The 16,944-nt window shown below is 50.6% G+C and overlaps 1 protein-coding gene across 3 annotated transcripts in view; it reads right to left on the minus strand.

The window, feature by feature from the left end:
* ATG7 (autophagy related 7) overlaps positions 1 to 16,944 on the minus strand; it is a 158,582-nt gene that overhangs the window by 118,365 nt on the left and 23,273 nt on the right. For 2 of the 3 annotated variants that reach the window (XM_058678810.1, XM_058678809.1), the window contains 4 exons: positions 12,997 to 13,114; positions 11,894 to 11,971; positions 7,533 to 7,649; positions 6,184 to 6,333 (listed from right to left, as the gene is read on the minus strand). Coding sequence is in view for 1 of the 3 variants with exons in the window: in XM_058678809.1 (XP_058534792.1) it covers positions 6,184 to 6,333; positions 7,533 to 7,649; positions 11,894 to 11,971; positions 12,997 to 13,114 (463 nt within the window). In the remaining 2 variants the exon portion in view is untranslated. Of the gene's footprint in view, positions 1 to 6,183; positions 6,334 to 7,532; positions 7,650 to 11,893; positions 11,972 to 12,996; positions 13,115 to 16,944 lie in introns of those variants that run through there. The other variant, XM_058678811.1, reaches the window with a different exon arrangement.

The raw sequence follows: 16,944 nt of genomic DNA on the forward strand, positions 1-16,944 counted from the left end.
AGACAAGTGTTTCCCAAAGACAGGCAGAGAGGGACAGTATTGCAGACTGCTCTGCCATGATCCCAAGAACTGGTCCCAAAGCTTACTGCCTGCAGCAATTCGCAGTCCCGTGGCCTGGAGGGGGATCAGCATCTCCTCGAGGATCACGGGTCATGTCTGATGCTGACAAGAGTGTGAGCTCCAGGACACTAACAGTTAGAAGCTGTCCTGTGTTACCACTGCCTCGCCCAGGCTGGCATATCCAAATGCTCCCATCGCTTCTCAGCTCTGAATTCTGGCAGACCTCACATTGGGCACTTGAAGTGGGCCACGGTCAGAGTGTTAGTGCCATGGAGGTGAACAGGTGTCACCTGGAGAGCCCGCTGTTAATGGGCAGGATCCTTAGAATGTCCAAGCTCCTTAACCCACAGCTCTTCTTCTAGAAACCTTTCCTAGGGAGATCACCCCCAGCTAGATGGGGTGGTGAGCTGAGGGATGAGAGGAAGAATTTCAAACACAAAAAGCCCCTAAAAGTGAAGACTAAAAGAAATCTCAATGTCAAAAGCATCATAAACAACACAAGCAAGCATCCACTAAGGATGCAGACACAAAGTAGAACCTAGCTGTGCCACAGCGCTACACACAACGCAGTGACGGAGAGACTAGAAGGAGCAGGTTTACCTAGGGAAAAAAAAATCCCAAAACCTAAAATAGCTGAAGAGCACTGTGAGACAGAACCAGGGGACAGAGCCAGGAATGGAGCAGCTGGCTTGTCAGCCACTTGTGGCTCACCTGGCATCTTCTAGGCTCCGGAGTACGAGCCGCTTGTGACTCTGAGAGCACTTAGTGGATCACAACTGGGGTTTTCCAAATCGAGGAAACCAGATCATTGTTTTGTGAAAGCCTTGTTTTGGTGAAACGTTCGTGCATGCAGGGATGCACAAACACCAGTGCTGAGTCATCGGGCCACCATGTTTTTTACTGGAAGCCACAGCCGAAGGAGTCTGCATTCAGAAGTCACGGAAACACACACGCCACCCCAAATGGGAGGAAAGCAGTCACAGATGCACTGGCTGCTGGGCTTTAACTGCAAGTGCCGGCAGTGAGCTGCCCCATGCTTCCCAGGTCTAGTGGGGCTGCGGAGCAGGAAACCCTTCCAGAGTAGGGCAGGCTTCTCTCCTGGGCCTAGGCGGGGGCGGGGAACCACTCCTCATTCCCTCAGGTTTTCTGAAAGTCGGCTGGATCAGAAAGGCTGCTGGTCTCAGGCAGAGCTGGCTGCATGACTCAAACCCTTACCAGCTTAGTTTCATGGATTAGCTGGGGATGAGGTTCATCCAAACAAAATTTTCCTCTGAAAATAAAAACCGTCTGACTTGCTCTTAGATGCAGTGGTGGAAACAACATCATGTGGGCCCGACTCCACGAAGCTGGGGCGTGCCCCTCGTGTCTCAGCCCTCACCCCAGCCATGATGGGGAGGGTGTCCTCATCGTGTGCCTGTGCTGGACAAGTTCACTACCACTCAGAGACAGGCTGCACGTGGGCAGTGGAGGCCCGAAGGCCACCGGTTGACCTCAGTGGCTGCAGATCCTTCCTGTCATGAGAGGCACTCCTCCTGAGTAGAGCAGGGGCTGCCATTCTGCCCAGGCAGGATGTCATGAGGCTTAGTGGTGACACCTGGGAACACAGTCAAGCCTCAGAGCACGGCAGTGGGCTCCCTTGAGGCAGGTCCTCATTTCCCCAGGAGCAGCCCAGGCTCACGGTGGGCTGGCTGAACAGCACCACTGGCTGCCAAGACTCCGTCTGATGGCATTTGGCAAATGGCTCACAACCTCCTGACCTCAGCGGCCAATGGGCATCCATCCAGGAAGGCCATTCCCATTTTCCCTTCATTTCCTGCAAGCCAGGATCATGAATACTCACAAAGGGACTATAGGCCTCTGTGGGTCCTGACATGAGAGGTACCATTGCACAGACCTGTTCTCCTGGCATAAGGAACGTTCTGTCAATGAGGTTTTGCATTTGTAGCTCCAATCCAAATTAAGAACCATTGCTGGCATTGCATCCCAAGCTGCTGCCTGGGATGCTTGCACTCCACATCAGACTGCCAGTTTAAGTCCTAGCTGCTGTACTTCTGATCCAACTCCCTGCTAATGTGCCTGGGAAGGCAGCAGAAGATGGCCCTGCCACCCGTGGGAGAGGTCAGCATGGAGTTCTTGGCTCCTGGATTCAGTCCAGTACTCATCATTGTAGCCATTTGGGGAGCAAGCAAGAGGATGAAAATCTGTCTCTGGAACTCTTCTTCATAAACAGAGAGTTTAAACAAATCTTTAAGCCAAAATAATAAAATAACAGTAACTGCTCTAAATGTCCCCTTGAGACTAGTGCAGTGACCTAGCAGCTAAAGTCGTCGCCTTGAATGCACCAGGATCCTTTATGGGCATCAGTTCTAATCGCAGCTGCCCCACTTCCCATCCAGCTCTCTGCTTGTGGCCTGGGAAAGCAGTCGAGGATGGCCCAAAGCCTTGGGACCCTGCACCTGTGTGGCAGACCTGGAGGAAGTTTCTGGCTCCTGGCTTCGGATCAGTTGCTCTGGTCGTTGTGCTCACTTGGGGAGTGAATCATCAAGAGATCTTCCTCTCTGTCTCTCCTCCTCTCTGTATATGTGACTTTCCAATAAAAATAAATAAATCTTAAGCGTCCCCTTGCAGATCACATACATCCTTTGCCTACTGTCCTGTCAAATCACACACCTCCACTGTGACTCACTGGACAGGAACTGCAGGTGCACAGATATTTAAGGGAAGTCCTGGCAAATGAAACGGCAGGAAACACCAGAGAGCATCCTTCCAAGCAGCCACGGCAGGAGCCGCTGACCACTTACCACAGGCCTCCCATGTCCCGCGTGTCAGGTGCTGACCCAGGTGCCCTGGGAGGATCACCAGTCCTCCCAACCCCCATGAGCCTGCACACTCTTCCACCACGTTAGACACACCAAGCACAATACTATTAGACACAGGTGTGACAGTGGGAAAGCAAACAGGGAGTAACTGCCCTGTGGAAATTTTCCACTTAAAAAGGATAAAAAAGGTATTAACCAAAAATTACTCAACATTACAGCTGTAAGGGAGCACGCATCTAGGCCAGGAATGAAGACACCCATGTTCCACATCGGAGCATTGGGTTAGATTCCCAGCTCTCGCTTGGTTCCTGTCACCTACATGGGAGACTGGATTGCATTCCCAGATCCTGGCCTCAGCTTAACGCAGCTCCAGGCACTACAAGCATTTCAGGAAATGAACCAGCAGATGGAAGCTCTGTCTATCTTTCAACCCCCTCCACCTCAAAAAAATTTACAACTGTGCTAACTGCTGCAATGAGTGCTATAAGAACCCATTGTGACAGCCCAAAAATTCAGAACGGTGTCACTTTTGCCAGGCCCTCTAAGTCTACATGAGTTCTAGGGAGACCAGAAAAACAAGTGTTTCGTTAGGGACACACACATGCAGAACCAGATATTAGAAAGACATTTACATTCCACTTAAAAACGTCACTAGGTGCAAAGCTGACTTGCTTGATTCCTTCAGCTCCTGGCTACCAAGCAGAACACAGCTCTCAGTTCATATAAAACTTGCCATGGGATAGTTTAAGTACACAATACTTGGACTAATGGACCTCCTAGATATGTTATGAGGTTGATCAGAGACCACACCAGACCAGAGATGCTAATGTTTAGACAGAGACAGTAACATAATTGACAATGTTACTGTTTCTCCTAATGGAGCCTGGCAGTTGAGTTGCAAGGTGGTCTATCTCTCCCTTATCCTCAGGTTAGCAGTCAGCTATAAAGTTTCCTGTGACAGCTGAGGCCAAAACACAGGTCTTTTATAACGCAGGGGGAAAGCTCGCCCAGCTTAGAGAAGAGAAGTTTTGAGTTACCCTTTCATCACATTGTATCAATACTAGTTTTGTTTTTTTTTTTTTTCCCAATCAACTCTAGTTGATTGGAAAGTTTTTGATGCCAGTGTGAGCTTAAAATTTCCTAACACGGACCCATCAGGGCTTCTCCCCTCTTTCACTTGTGGCGGTTCAGGACAGTCCACCAGCTACTGAATAAAATCTCTTGAGTTTAAAGAGTCTGCCACTGACTCATTTTTGGGATAGATTTGGACAGCTTGCAACACCATCACAGGAGGGCTACACTGTGCTCTAACAACCCATCACAGGAGGGCTACACTGTGCTCCAAGAACCCATCACAGGAGGGGAACGCTGTGCTCTAAGAACCCATCACAGGAGGGGAACACTGTGCTCCAAGAACCCATCACAGGAGGGCTACACTGTGCTCCAAGAACCCATCACAGGAGGGCTACACTGTGCTCCAAGAACCCATCACAGGAGGGCTACACTGTGCTCCAAGAACCCATCACAGGAGGGCTACACTGTGCTCCAAGAACCCATCACAGGAGGGCTACACTGTGCTCCAAGAACCCATCACAGGAGGGCTACACTGTGCTCCAAGAACCCATCACAGGAGGGCTATACTGTGCTCCAAGAACCCATCACAGGAGGGCTACACTGTGCTCTAAGAACCCATCACAGGAGGGGAACACTGTGCTCCAAGAACCCATCACAGGAGGGGAACACTGTGCTCCAAGAACCCATCACAGGAGGGCTACACTGTGCTCCAAGAACCCATCACAGGAGGGGAACACTGTGCTCCAAGAACCCATCACAGGAGGTGTACATTATTCTCTAAGAACCCATAAAAGGACAAGCACACCTTTCTACAGAGGACACTGAAGGTTTCTTGAGGAAATGGTTAAGTTCAGATGTATGGAAAGACTGAGCATTTCAGATGGTAGAGAAAGAAGTGGAGAAAGGCGAGTGAGTGTGTCTGGGCCAGAGCACATGCAAGATACCTGTAGCAGGGCACATGACTTGGCACATGCATGCTGGAGCCATAGTAAGAAATTCAGCTGCTCTTGTCAGAGCACAGAGAAGGTGACGGTGGGGTGTCAGTGTGGGAGGGTTTGGATCAGTGAAGTGGGTGCACACTGCCACTGCTATGTGCTGGCCATTGGACTCATGGTGTCTGCTTAATCACTCCAGAACCGTGGGGAGTAAGTGCCAGCGCCATCTCACCAAAACATCAGGCCAAGCAGGGTCTGGCAACTTGCCTGAGGTCACAAAGCCCCCAAGCTGTGTCAGATCTGGGTCTCCGGGATCGGAAAAGTCCCATGGAAGCTGCTTTGCCTTGCCTGGATGATGAGTCACTGGCAAGCACAAAGGGCTAGGGCTTAGGAACCAGATGGTCTGACCTGGCACCCTCCAGTCTCCCTTCTTCACACAGAAAAGAGCCACTTCGTCACACCTACTTCACAGAATCAGCATCAGGAGACTAAGGAGAACAAGCCCCTCTTCACGGGAAGGCGCTCTCCACTGCCATGCCCAGCATGACTCGGGCACTGGCTGTCATCAAAAACACTTGGTTCTGTTCCTCCGGGAACATCCAGCCTGGCATGGCACACGAAGGACGGTGGACAGGCCCTGGCTCTGTGACCCAGGAACGGGCAGCAAGAGCAGAGCTCAGAGAGGGATGCATCACACACAGTGCCATCCTCGAGACGGCCCGGTGACAGAGGCCAGATTTCTACAGGGAGATCTGCAGCATCGTCGCTGGCAGAGAGCATTTGGGAAAGATGACACAATAGGGGCAAAAAGAAAAATATGGTGAAAGTTCTGTGTATTTATTTGGTAGTCTGGAGGCTGGGATCTGCTGGAAAAAAAAAAAAATCCTCAGCCAGGGCTTCGGAGGACAAGGAGAGAAGACAGGTGGGGCCAAAAGGCAAATGCCAGTGGGCTCTGGGTCAACCCGCAAGGCAAGCAGCATGAGCAGCTGAAGGAAGACTGTCCTGCAGCGGTGTTGGGTGTCCAGGGGTGAACCAAAGCCAGGAGGCAAAAACACCCAGGGAGAACCCTGCACAACTGCATCACCAATGGGGAGTAGGGAATCCACAGCTGCGACAGGGCCAGGAAACACGGAAGGCAGAGCTGATGTCAGGTCAGGAGGAGGCAGAGGAGGCAGCATGCCAACACCCTTTAACAAGCTAAGGAAATCGAGGTGGCTTTATCTATTACAGCATGAACTTCAGATTTTTTTTTCCTGTTAACTGGATAATAACATGACACTCAAAATTTCTCTCACCTTTGTCCTGTGACCTTGGAAGAAATCACTGTAGTGTTTAAGCAGAGAGACCAGCACTGTGTTCTCATCATACTTGATCAAGAAGTAAGGGAGGGCTGTGACTCCTTCTGCCTGACAAAGGTCGTCGTATGCACGCTTGAGTGCTTCAATCTGCCAAGAGGAAATGGGAAGATACTCTTTGGACAACTGACACAAGAGGAAAGTTATGCTGAAGCCCACAGACTGGAAATGATCGATTGTACCCCTGCCCCTCCTCTGCCGCAATGAATGTGAAAGTGCACTTAAATGATGCCAAGTAACTTCTGTGCAGCCCGAGGCAGGTGCATGGTGTGTGCCTTGGACGGGGCACAGTGTGCTGCTTCCTGAGGCTGCCAATCATGGAGGTCAGAGAAGAACCAAATGTTCCATCTCCCGTGGGAGCACGGCTTGAAGCCACCCCACGCAGGTCTGCAACCTGGAGCCTCCCAGGATCCTGAACATGGAACCTGCCTGTGACCGTTCTCGAGACACCCTTCAAACACTGTACAAAGCACCACAGTACAGTGCATACGTGCATAAGGTCACACGGGTGTGTACCCAGCAGCGTGGTGGATTGTCATGTCTTCCGACAGCAGTCAAACCTGAGGTGTAACTCTTCACCACTGTGCTCCCGCTTAGACTGCTGCTGGGGAAATGAGTCCCATAAGCTGTGACTGGGGACTTGCAGTCAAGGATCTGGCCCTGGCGTTCACTTTTTAAACAGCAATGGCTGCTCCCTGGCTTCAGCCTTGCCCTTTCAGGGACGGGTGTGTTTCAGGAACTCCACTCATGGTGACACTCAATCCTGGCTGGGGGAGTGAGCAGAGCTCTCGGGTTTATGGTCTGAGCTAAACAGCCTGATCCTGCTAATAGCTCTGCTCGAGGTCATCTCAAGGGCCTTAGGCACCTTCCCGATGGGACGGTGGCCACTAGCTCTGCACAGGCCACCCCTGACAGGCTTGTCCGGCTGCCAGGCACGAGGGCAGAGGGTATGTTTCACTTCAAACACTCTTCTTCCCGCAGTATGTAGCCCTATGTGCCCCCTCCACTAACCATGAAGGCCCCGATTTAATAGATTCTTGCAGTTTCTCCAAAGGTTCCTGTAATTCCTTCCTGTCGGCCTAGCATCTCACCAAAAGCCACAGGAAACCTGGTAAATGCCCGCTCAGTATTTCTGCAAAATGACAGCCAACATTCTGGCAAGAAATCCGCTCTCGGGACTGGGAGGGTTCCAGAGTTACCAAGTCCCGGCCCTGGGCTGCACCTATCTGTCCAGACACCGACATTTGCACATCAGACCCCATGTTACCTGCACTTTTATTCGATGATACCTGTTTTGGTGAAAACCTCTGATCCAAACTCACTGGCCCCTGAATGAGAGGTATACTCTCTGGGAGACACAGGGCAGGACAGCAAAACCAGTAGTAGAAGTGGTACTTCTTCAGATCCTAGAACAAAAGACGTAACATGGAGAGTCAGCGCAGTGCACTGACATCTATTAATCTATTATCTATTATCTATTAATGTAACTTCTCAGTCAATGAAAACAGGAAAGCCGAGGTACATAAAAAAGATCTGCCTCGCCCTGTTCTTATCACTACCACAACTTAGCATTCAGGACGCCCATCTGATTCTGAAACAGTCTCCCTCACCACAGACTAATCATATAAGGATAAAGGTAATATATTTTACCCACTGCCTGCAAATTAGTACACAAGACTACGCTGAGAGTTAGCTGCTGCTATTCCATTTTACAGGCAGAAAACTGAAAGGACACCTGAACAGCAAAGCAGGAGACAGCAGGTGGCAGGGAGAGGATCCATTCTTGGTTCCTAGAACCTCAGCTTCCCCCTCCACTGTATCACACACGTGCAACACAGCCTGTGTGCAGGCACACGCTCCATGAGCTCCACGTGGCTACCATTCACTACAGTCTATTGCTCTGAACAGGTTAGCAAGGAAGTCGTGCTGTTCACATGGTTCCATGGGTCTTGCCATCATGGATTGGATCATGGGTTGCAAATATTCACTTACAAAACTGCACCTGTACTAAACATGTAGACATCTTTTTCTTCTTATTATTTTGTGGTTGTTCTGAACAAAACAGCACTAACAACTATTTATATAGCATTGAAAGTTATATGTAAGTCATGCAAACACGATATACCATTTTAGATAGGGCTGGCAACAGGGTGGGGTTTCTGGAACCATTTTCTTGGGATATTGAGAATGACAGTAGCTACGCATACCTGGGATAACAATTTTGCTTCCTGACGCGTCTTACTCGTGAAACTGAAGTCAGCAACTGTTAAGCACTTGCTGTATACACAGCAAACACAAGACCCTCTAATAGTATCTCAGCCACCTTTTGCTCTCAACAGAGATCACATGAGTACATTAGCTGCAGACACAACAGGCGGCTGTGGGCCAAAGAGGTGTCAGCAACAGGTTAACCTGTGCTTGGGCTACACCTCTGAAAATGGACCTCTACGACCTCAGCAGACTGTTTGAAAATGTGCACAGGTTAATGCTGAGACACCAGGGTCTGAACAGCAATCGTTCTTTGAAAAGCACCCTACTCGTCCCAAGCAGTCAAACTACGCTGTCTGATTTTCTCTAAGTGCCTGCCTCTTGGTATATGATGCTCTGGGTCCTGGGTAGCAGTTGCTCCTGTCGGTGAAGTCCACTGACCCCTGGCTTCAGTCCCGCACCGTTTTGTGTCTTCATGCCTTCCTTGGGGGGTAGCTGGACGAGCCCAACCGGTGGCTGTAACAGGAGCTGCTTTGCTAAAAGTAGCCAAACCAGTTACTTCTGATCGCGCCCCTTCAGGGGGACTGACTGAGGACAGGGACTGGCCAGGCTGTCCCCCCTCAGGAGGCACCCACAGTGGGATCCCAGAGTCACGTGGAAAGCAGGCAGCTTTCCCCCACTGAGTCTGTGATCTCTCACCACTAAAGCAATTTGACTAATTGATATTTTTCACTGAATTTTGCTAAGAATAAAGACCTGATACCTGAAATTACCCAGTTAAAGCAAACAATTTAGTAGGCCTTTCTTTTAGTGCATCAGGATGCTGCACCAGCATCAACTGACAGCTTCCAAATATTCTCAATGTCCCCCAAAGAAACCACATGCGCCCTAACAAAAGGTGCCTCTTTCTTGCCTGTCCCTTGTCCTGAAAACCACTGATTCTTTTCCTGTCTCCACGTATTTGCCCCTATACTGACAACTTTGTAAACACACACACTTGAGAATGCTGAGTAACTACAGTTTCCGCAATCTCTAATTCTGCCACTAATCGCTCAACAAAGGAAAAACTCCCCTTCCACAATGGCAAAACACACTGGACTACTGAAAAAGGCCTGACATATCTGGTTCTTTAAGTCCCAAAGACGGCAGAAAGGAAGCAAAAATCGCCCCCAAGGACGATGCTTTATGCTGGAGCGAGCCGTCATCACTCATCTTTGCCGAAAAATCTGACAGCTCCAGAGGAAGGATCTCACAGTCTGCCGGCTTCCCCTATCAGGTCATCCATCTCCACCAGCCCAAAGCCTGCGATTTATTGGGACATTTTTTTCCCCAAGGAACAAAGAAATTTCCCCAAATTAAACATAGAGTTCTGTGCCTGAGGCTTGAAAAGAAATGTTTAATTATTTAAAGGGGCAAGCACCTAGCACGGTGGTTCAGATGCCTGAGCAGGGTCCCTGGGTGCGAGCCTGGCTCCCTAATCTAGCTTCCTACTAACGCAGAATAGGCAAAGTGGCACCAATGGCTCAACCAGGAGGGGTCCTGGCACCCACGGGGAGACCTGGAGCGAGCTCTCACCCCGTTCTGAATGTTACAGGCATTTGGGGAGGAAACAGCAGATTGGAAATCTCTCTCCAATCTCCCCCAAATTAGGAAGACAACAGTGGGGAAGGAGGGAGGGTGAAACTCACAACTTGGTAAAGGCAAAAAAAAAAAAAAAAAAAAAAAAAAAAGGTGGGAAGAGGGCAATCAAAGCTGATGGAGCTGTGGTGAAATGAGCCAAAATGTGGCAACATTACACGCGCCAGGCCCACTCCCGAGAGCTCATCCCAAGGGATCAAGGGCTGGAGAATGCCACTGTTACCAATTCTGCTCTTTATAATAGTAAATGCTAGAAACAACTGACGTGCACAGCAAGAGTCCGGGCCAACACTTGACAGTTGGCAAACCACATCACTTACACAGGTGTTCACACACACACACTGACACATGTGTGTGTACACACACTCACACACACAGACACACGCACACACACACCACCTACCACAGCACTTCAAAAACCTCATAGATGATAGAATTAAATGATAAGCTTATTTTGGCACAGAAAAAAAAACTGAGATTCATATCTCAGAATCTTCAAAAAGTTCATAAAAATTGTGAATTATGTAAAAACTGGGGGTGGGCATTAGGCGCAATAGCTAGGACACCACTTTAGCCACCTATATCCCCTACCAAGACGCCTGGTTGGGTTGCTAGCTCTGCTTTCACCCTGCTCTCTGCTAAAGCACACCCTGTGAAGCAGTGGCTGATGGTCCAAGCCGGTACAGTAGTGCAGTGGGTTAAACCACTGGCTGTGACACCGGCCTCCCACAATGGTACTGGTTCAAGTCCCAGCTGCACTACTTCTGATCCAGCTCCGTGTTAAAGCACTTGGAAAGCAGTGGAGAGTGGCTCAGGTGCTTGGGGTCTGCCATCCCTGGAGGTTCAGGCTCCGAGCTTAAGTCTTCTCGGACCCAGTCACTGCAGCCACTGGAGGAACGAATCAGCAGATGGAGGTTTTTTTTGGTTTGTTTGTTTTTTGTTTTGTTTTGTTTTTTGTCTCTCCTTATTTCCTTAACTCTGTCTTTTCCATAAATAAATAACTCGTTAATGAGTTCTGGCTCCTGGCTCTCACCTGGCACGCCCGTGGCCGCTGTGGACACCTGGGGATGAGCCAGTGAATGAACTATCTCCTCTTTCTACTTTCCAAACAAAAATCAAGTCAATAAAATTAAAAAAAAACAAGCAAACAAACCTTCATGGGTTTTCAAAACTTTCTGTACAAAATAATCTTTTAACTCCATTCTCTACAAACGTTTTGAAGTGTCCTTGTACGTGTAAACACCCATGCCACGTGTATCTCCACAATCTCTCAGCGGTTCCCTGCTCTCCCCTCAGAGACAAGGTCCCTGCCCGGGGCAGCAGCTGCCACAATCCCTTTTGTCCTGCAGTGCTGCCCCTCGTGATCATGTGCATTAGGTCTCACTTTCCTTTCCTGATCAGCTGCATGGTCAAGCCACAGACACAACTTCCTCTAAGTCAGGAACCCCTCTCCCTCATTAGGACAGACTCAGCCACTGAGCTCCGTGGGTGGCATGTAACAAACAGGCTTGTGACGCACAAAGCCCTACTGTCAAGCCCTGGACAACAGCAGCCAGGTACTGGGTGCGTTAAGCCTACAGCAGCCACCAGGACATCAGCAGGACCAGATTCATTTTGCCATGGTCACAGCTGCCAGTATCAGCCAGCTGCTCATTAAATGAGGGGACCGAGTGAGTCAGTGAGCAGTTATAGGGAGTAACATAGGTGCTGACTTGAGAGAGTAGGTTGTAGAGCGGCCTGGGGCTCAGGGGCCTGCTCCAGAGGAGTTCCCCAAGTCCCGGGGCAACAGGGAGCCCAGACTCACTGCAAACGTCAGGAGGAGGAACTTGTTGAGGAGCACAGGGTCTTCTACGGCAGCCCCTGATTTAATGGATTCCCAAATCTGCCAGAAGAAAGGAAAGGAGTGAGACATGTGAGCAGGTGCCTAAATGCCAGGGAGGTGGAGTCTAAGCCCTGGGTAGGGATGGCTGGGTAGCCCTGGGGGAGCACCTGCTGGGTAAGACCCTGACCCAACTCTGGAGATGCCCTTCTAGGGAGACCAACAGCAGGCCCAGGACAGGCAGGCAAGCCACAGGTCGAGAACAATAACCAACACCATCCGATCAGGGCCAACGTCTCCCAGGAGAGACACGAAGGAAGCCAACCACTGTACCCACGGAAGTGAGACTCTGGGGTCTCTCGGGGCCACCCCTCTGTCCGCTGGCTGAGAGAAGGAAAGGACTATGCTCACCTCCCACTCTGATCCCACTTTCTAACTCAGATGCTGTGTGTGAGAAAAGATGACACTTTCAATACAGAATAGCCAACATGATGTTGGGGAAGAGGAAATTAAAGGACAGAGAAGGGAGGAGGAAAGTAACTTTGTAACTTAGCAACTTCCGGGAAGAGTACTACTACTCAGCCCATGAGGAAGCAGGGGAGGGACCTGTATGTTAGGATCTGTACTACCTGCTCATCGGACACTCACTCTTGGCGCTACAGGTGGACAGGTGAACGTGTTTCCTGCAGAAGCAGCAAAGGAGAGGCATTCCAGGGAGGAATAGTGTCCAGGAGAGACAGAGAGCAGAAGTAGGTAAAGGGTGCTTTTAAATGAAGCAAGGACACAGCCTCAGGACTGACATCAGGTGAAGTGACTGAATTCCACCCTGATGAGCCAGGCAGACTTCCTAGCCGCCGCCTGGAGCATGGTGGAGCACAGGATGGCCAAGGCTCTCTGAAGGACCAGGAAGGCCCTGACTCACAGGAACCTGCTCCAAGAGGTCTTCTCCTTGACCTTCCAGACCACACGGAAGGAGATAGCTGGGGGTATTCTCCCTGGGGAAACAGCCCAGCATCCACAAACAACTCTAGGCAGCGCCCACTGTACACTAGTTTCCAAGACAGCTGCAGCACGTTTCCCCAGCTGACCTCATTTGCTGCTTGTTCCAACAGGAGCTTCTTGTCCGCGGTCTTGAACGACTCGAGCGTGTTGGTGTTATACAGCGTTCCCAGGGCTGGGCAGCAGCGAGCAGGGGTAGGGGCAGTCCTGGACGCAAGACAAAGACACACGGTCACCTGGACACCACAGGGGCCCACAGCCAGCCAGGATTCAACAAATTAGCCACAGGGCAGCTAGCAACCAAAGGTGCCACCCTGGAGGGCACAGAGAAGACTGGACTACACTCCTGGGCAGAAGCTGGGCATCATGACTCAGAGACTGAAGCCAGGTATCTCCCCCAACCCCCACACACTGTTCCCTCCCTGCCTGGCTCCAACTCGCCCAGGCCTGGGAGTCCCTTTCCTTCTTGTTACTGTCTCTCAGTAATGAACCAGGAACCCTGTGAGGTTTGGATGATCCTTAACAGCTCCTTGCCCACACTGAGATTTCAGCAGCTTATCTAAAGCCACATCACAGCAGAGCTGGACCTAAAGCCAGAACTAGTGGACTCCAAAGGACCACAGCGCAAACCCTTCCTGGCTTCAGGGCCTTGCTCCAGTCCTCCCACCTCCCAGAGGCATCTGTTTCCCCAGTCAGGTCAAAGTTGGCACCTAACAAGACCGCCCCCTACCCTCCACCAGAGCCCAGCAACCCCCAAAGTGGGAGTCAGCCTCCTCATGATGCCCCATGTCTTGCTGCCCACGCAGGGTTCTGTCCAGAACTGCAGCAAAGCTGTCTGAGAGCAATGCAGATGAAACGCATTCCACCTGGGCCACCTGTCAATCTGTCTAGGCTGCCCCCAAAGGCACCTCAGAGCAATTAGAGTCGGGAGGAGGAAAAATGAGTGGATTCTGAATATAGATTCGGGTGTAGACAAAGCCGGTCCTCTTCTCTGAGATGATTACATGTATCTCAGAGGTTAGGGAAGCTGAATGGAAATGTCCATCTCATTAGTAGCTTCTTGTGGACTCCTAGGGCTCACGTGGACAGTCTGCACTGTAGGAGTTGGTATTAAGGAATCCCAGCATTTCCAGATGCTGAGTCGGTGCAAATTGGGTTCAGGGAAGTTGAAGCAGAAGAGAACTAAACCTGTGGCAGGTGCGGAGGGGTGCAATGAATGGCTGTGGCCCTGTCACATATGGTCTTCATGGCTCAAACACCACGGCCCAGAGCCCACGCAACAGTCTGCAGGAGACAGAGAAACACACCGGCGGGGGTGGGGAGGAGCAAGATGAGGTTCACAGCAAAGGGGAGGGCAGCGAAGCGCTGGTCACCATGCCTCTACACCTGGAGTTAGCCACGTGGAACTACTGCAGTACAGTAGGAAGGACACTACCACTTAGTCGGGATGCAGGCAAGGAAAAGGAAGCTACCATCTTCCTGGAGGTCCACGTGTTTCCAGGTGGTAAGGACTGTGCCAAACCCTCACTCGGGGAAGTAGGGGGATGCCAAGATGGTCAGGCCTCTAGGAAGTCCGCACATGGGGAGGTCAGGGAGGCCAAACTGGCCAAGCAAAGGAGATGGCCAGGGAAGCAAATTTAAAAAAAGCGGGGGGGGACCTGGAAAGGAAGTGCCTGTCTCTTGGGGACAAGAGACCTTAGCTTCAATCCCAGCCCAAACACTTAGATCTCCTAGGATTACATCCATAGGAAATAGAAAGTAAGCAAATCCTCAGAGACAAAAAGCAGATTCCCAGAGTGGAGGAACAGAAGAGGGAGAGGACAGAGAGAGAGAAACCACTACGGATTTCTTTTTTGAATGTTCTGGAATTAGAGAGAGGTGATGGATGTACAATTCTGTTAATTTACCAAAAATTAATGATTGCATTTAAAATAGATGTATTGGGCCCAGCGCTGTGGCCTAGCTGCTCAAGTCGTCGCCTTGAACGCCCCGGGATCCCATATGGGCGCCGGTTCTAATCCCGGCAGCCCCACTTCCCATCCAGCTCCCTGCTTGTGGCCTGGGAAAGCAGTCGAGGACAGCCCAAAGCCTTGGGACCCTGCACCCGTGTGGGAGACCTGGAGGAAGTTCCTGGTTCCTGGCTTCGGATCGGCGCAGCACCTGCCATTGTGGTCACTTGGGGAGTGAATCATAGGATGGAGGATCTTCCTCTCTGTCTCTCCTCCTCTCTGTATATCTGACTTTGTAATAAAAAATAAATAAGTAAATAAAAATAAAATAGATGTATTGATTTCTTCATTTGAAAGAGTTACAAAGATAAGGAAGAACAGACAGGTAGGGAGAGATATCTGCCATCTGCTGGCTTACTTCCTAGAGGGCCATAATGGCCAACACTCAGCCAGGCTGAAGCCAGGAGGCAGGAGCTTCTTCCAGATCTTCCATGTGGCTGAAGGGACTCAAATACCTGGGCCGCCTTCCACTGCTTTTCCCAGGCCATTAGCAGGGAGCTGGATTGGAAGTGGAGTAGTCGGGACACAAACTAGTGCCAACATGGGATGCTGGCATTTCAGATGATGGCTCTGCCTGTTACACCTCAACAGCAGCTTCTGAGCTAGGCACTTTAAAGGCCTGGAATTTTGGGCCCGGCGGCGTGGCCTAGCGGCTAGGGTCCTCGCCTTGAATGCCCCGGGATCCCATATGGGCGCCAGTTCCAATCCCAGCAGCTCCACTTCCCATCCAGCTCCTTGTTTGTGGCCTGGGAAAGCAGTCGAGGACGGCCCAATGCTTTGGGACCCTGCACCCGTGTGGGAGACCCAGAAGAGGTTCCTGGTTCCCGGCATCGGATCGGCGCACACAGGCCCATTGCGGCTCACTTGGGGAGTGAATCATCAGATGGAAGATCTTCCTCTCTGTCTCTCCTCCTCTCTGTATATCCGGCTTTCCAATAGTAATAAAATCTTTAAAAAAAAAAAAAAAGGCCTAGAATTTTGTGTTTCTCGGCACTAGAATTTTAGCTTGTTAAGCTGTTAAAATGATCAGAGCTAGGAATCTGTCTCCTACCCAAAAGCCCACAGTGAAAGAGATGCAGACCCTGACCTGGGCCTGTCAAATGGCCTCCTTCACACCAGGCCTGTATCCCAGTCTCACAGTGGTTACTTGGAAAGCACTGGGGCTGTTCTATGAACGTTATCCACATGGGGCTCGGGGCGTGGCAAGTGGCAGAAGGAGCTGAATGCTGGGAAAGAAGTGCAGAGGCTGTCTTTCATACTTGGAGGCTTCCCACGCCCATGGCCAACTCCAGGAACCTGGAACCTGGGAAGGGACAGGTGCACTGCACAATCTCGCACATCCTGCATCAACCTCCAAGCTTCTGTTGATGACATCCTCTGACAAAATCCACAGTAATTCTGCCAGTCACACAGCACGCTGTGTTGAGAGCCATGCTCTGAGACTGCTCTGTGATACAGTTCCAATCATGGGGACCGCAAGCACACACACCAACCCTAACAAGGCACAGGGGCTGCCATGGCGAACGAGACAGCCTCTGACCCCCACAGCGATTTCCTAAGTTCTTGGAGGGTGGTTCTCTGAGTTGGCTGCAAGGCTTTGCAGAGAACACTATATTCTTTTAAACTTCATTTTTTATTATGTTTACATAGTTGATAAGGGTGGAAAGATCAAGAATTAGGAAAATGTGGGAATGATCACTGTCTTCAAATTTTCTATTTCTTTTTCCTGTTTCTGGGAGAAAGGAGGAGATAAGGGGAGGAGCCACGCCCAGCCTCCCAACCTCCCCAGTGCCCAGGGATGGGGAATGGCTACCCAGTATGGACCCCGGGCCTGATGTGATACGCACTCCAAGGGTTCTGCCCAGGTGATTTCAATAGTTCTGCAATATTCTTGATCTCACCAATCCAAGGATGAGGAATCCCAGAGAATGGTATTTACTACGACTAACACCAAACACTGAGCAGGAGGAAGGAGGTGCAAGGAAACACCTTCATTCCAGTGCTGGTCACAGGTAGCAGGTAAGCGCC

Source organism: Ochotona princeps, chromosome 21, assembly GCF_030435755.1.
Source record: "Ochotona princeps isolate mOchPri1 chromosome 21, mOchPri1.hap1, whole genome shotgun sequence".
NCBI classification, from domain to species: Eukaryota; Metazoa; Chordata; class Mammalia; order Lagomorpha; family Ochotonidae; genus Ochotona; species Ochotona princeps.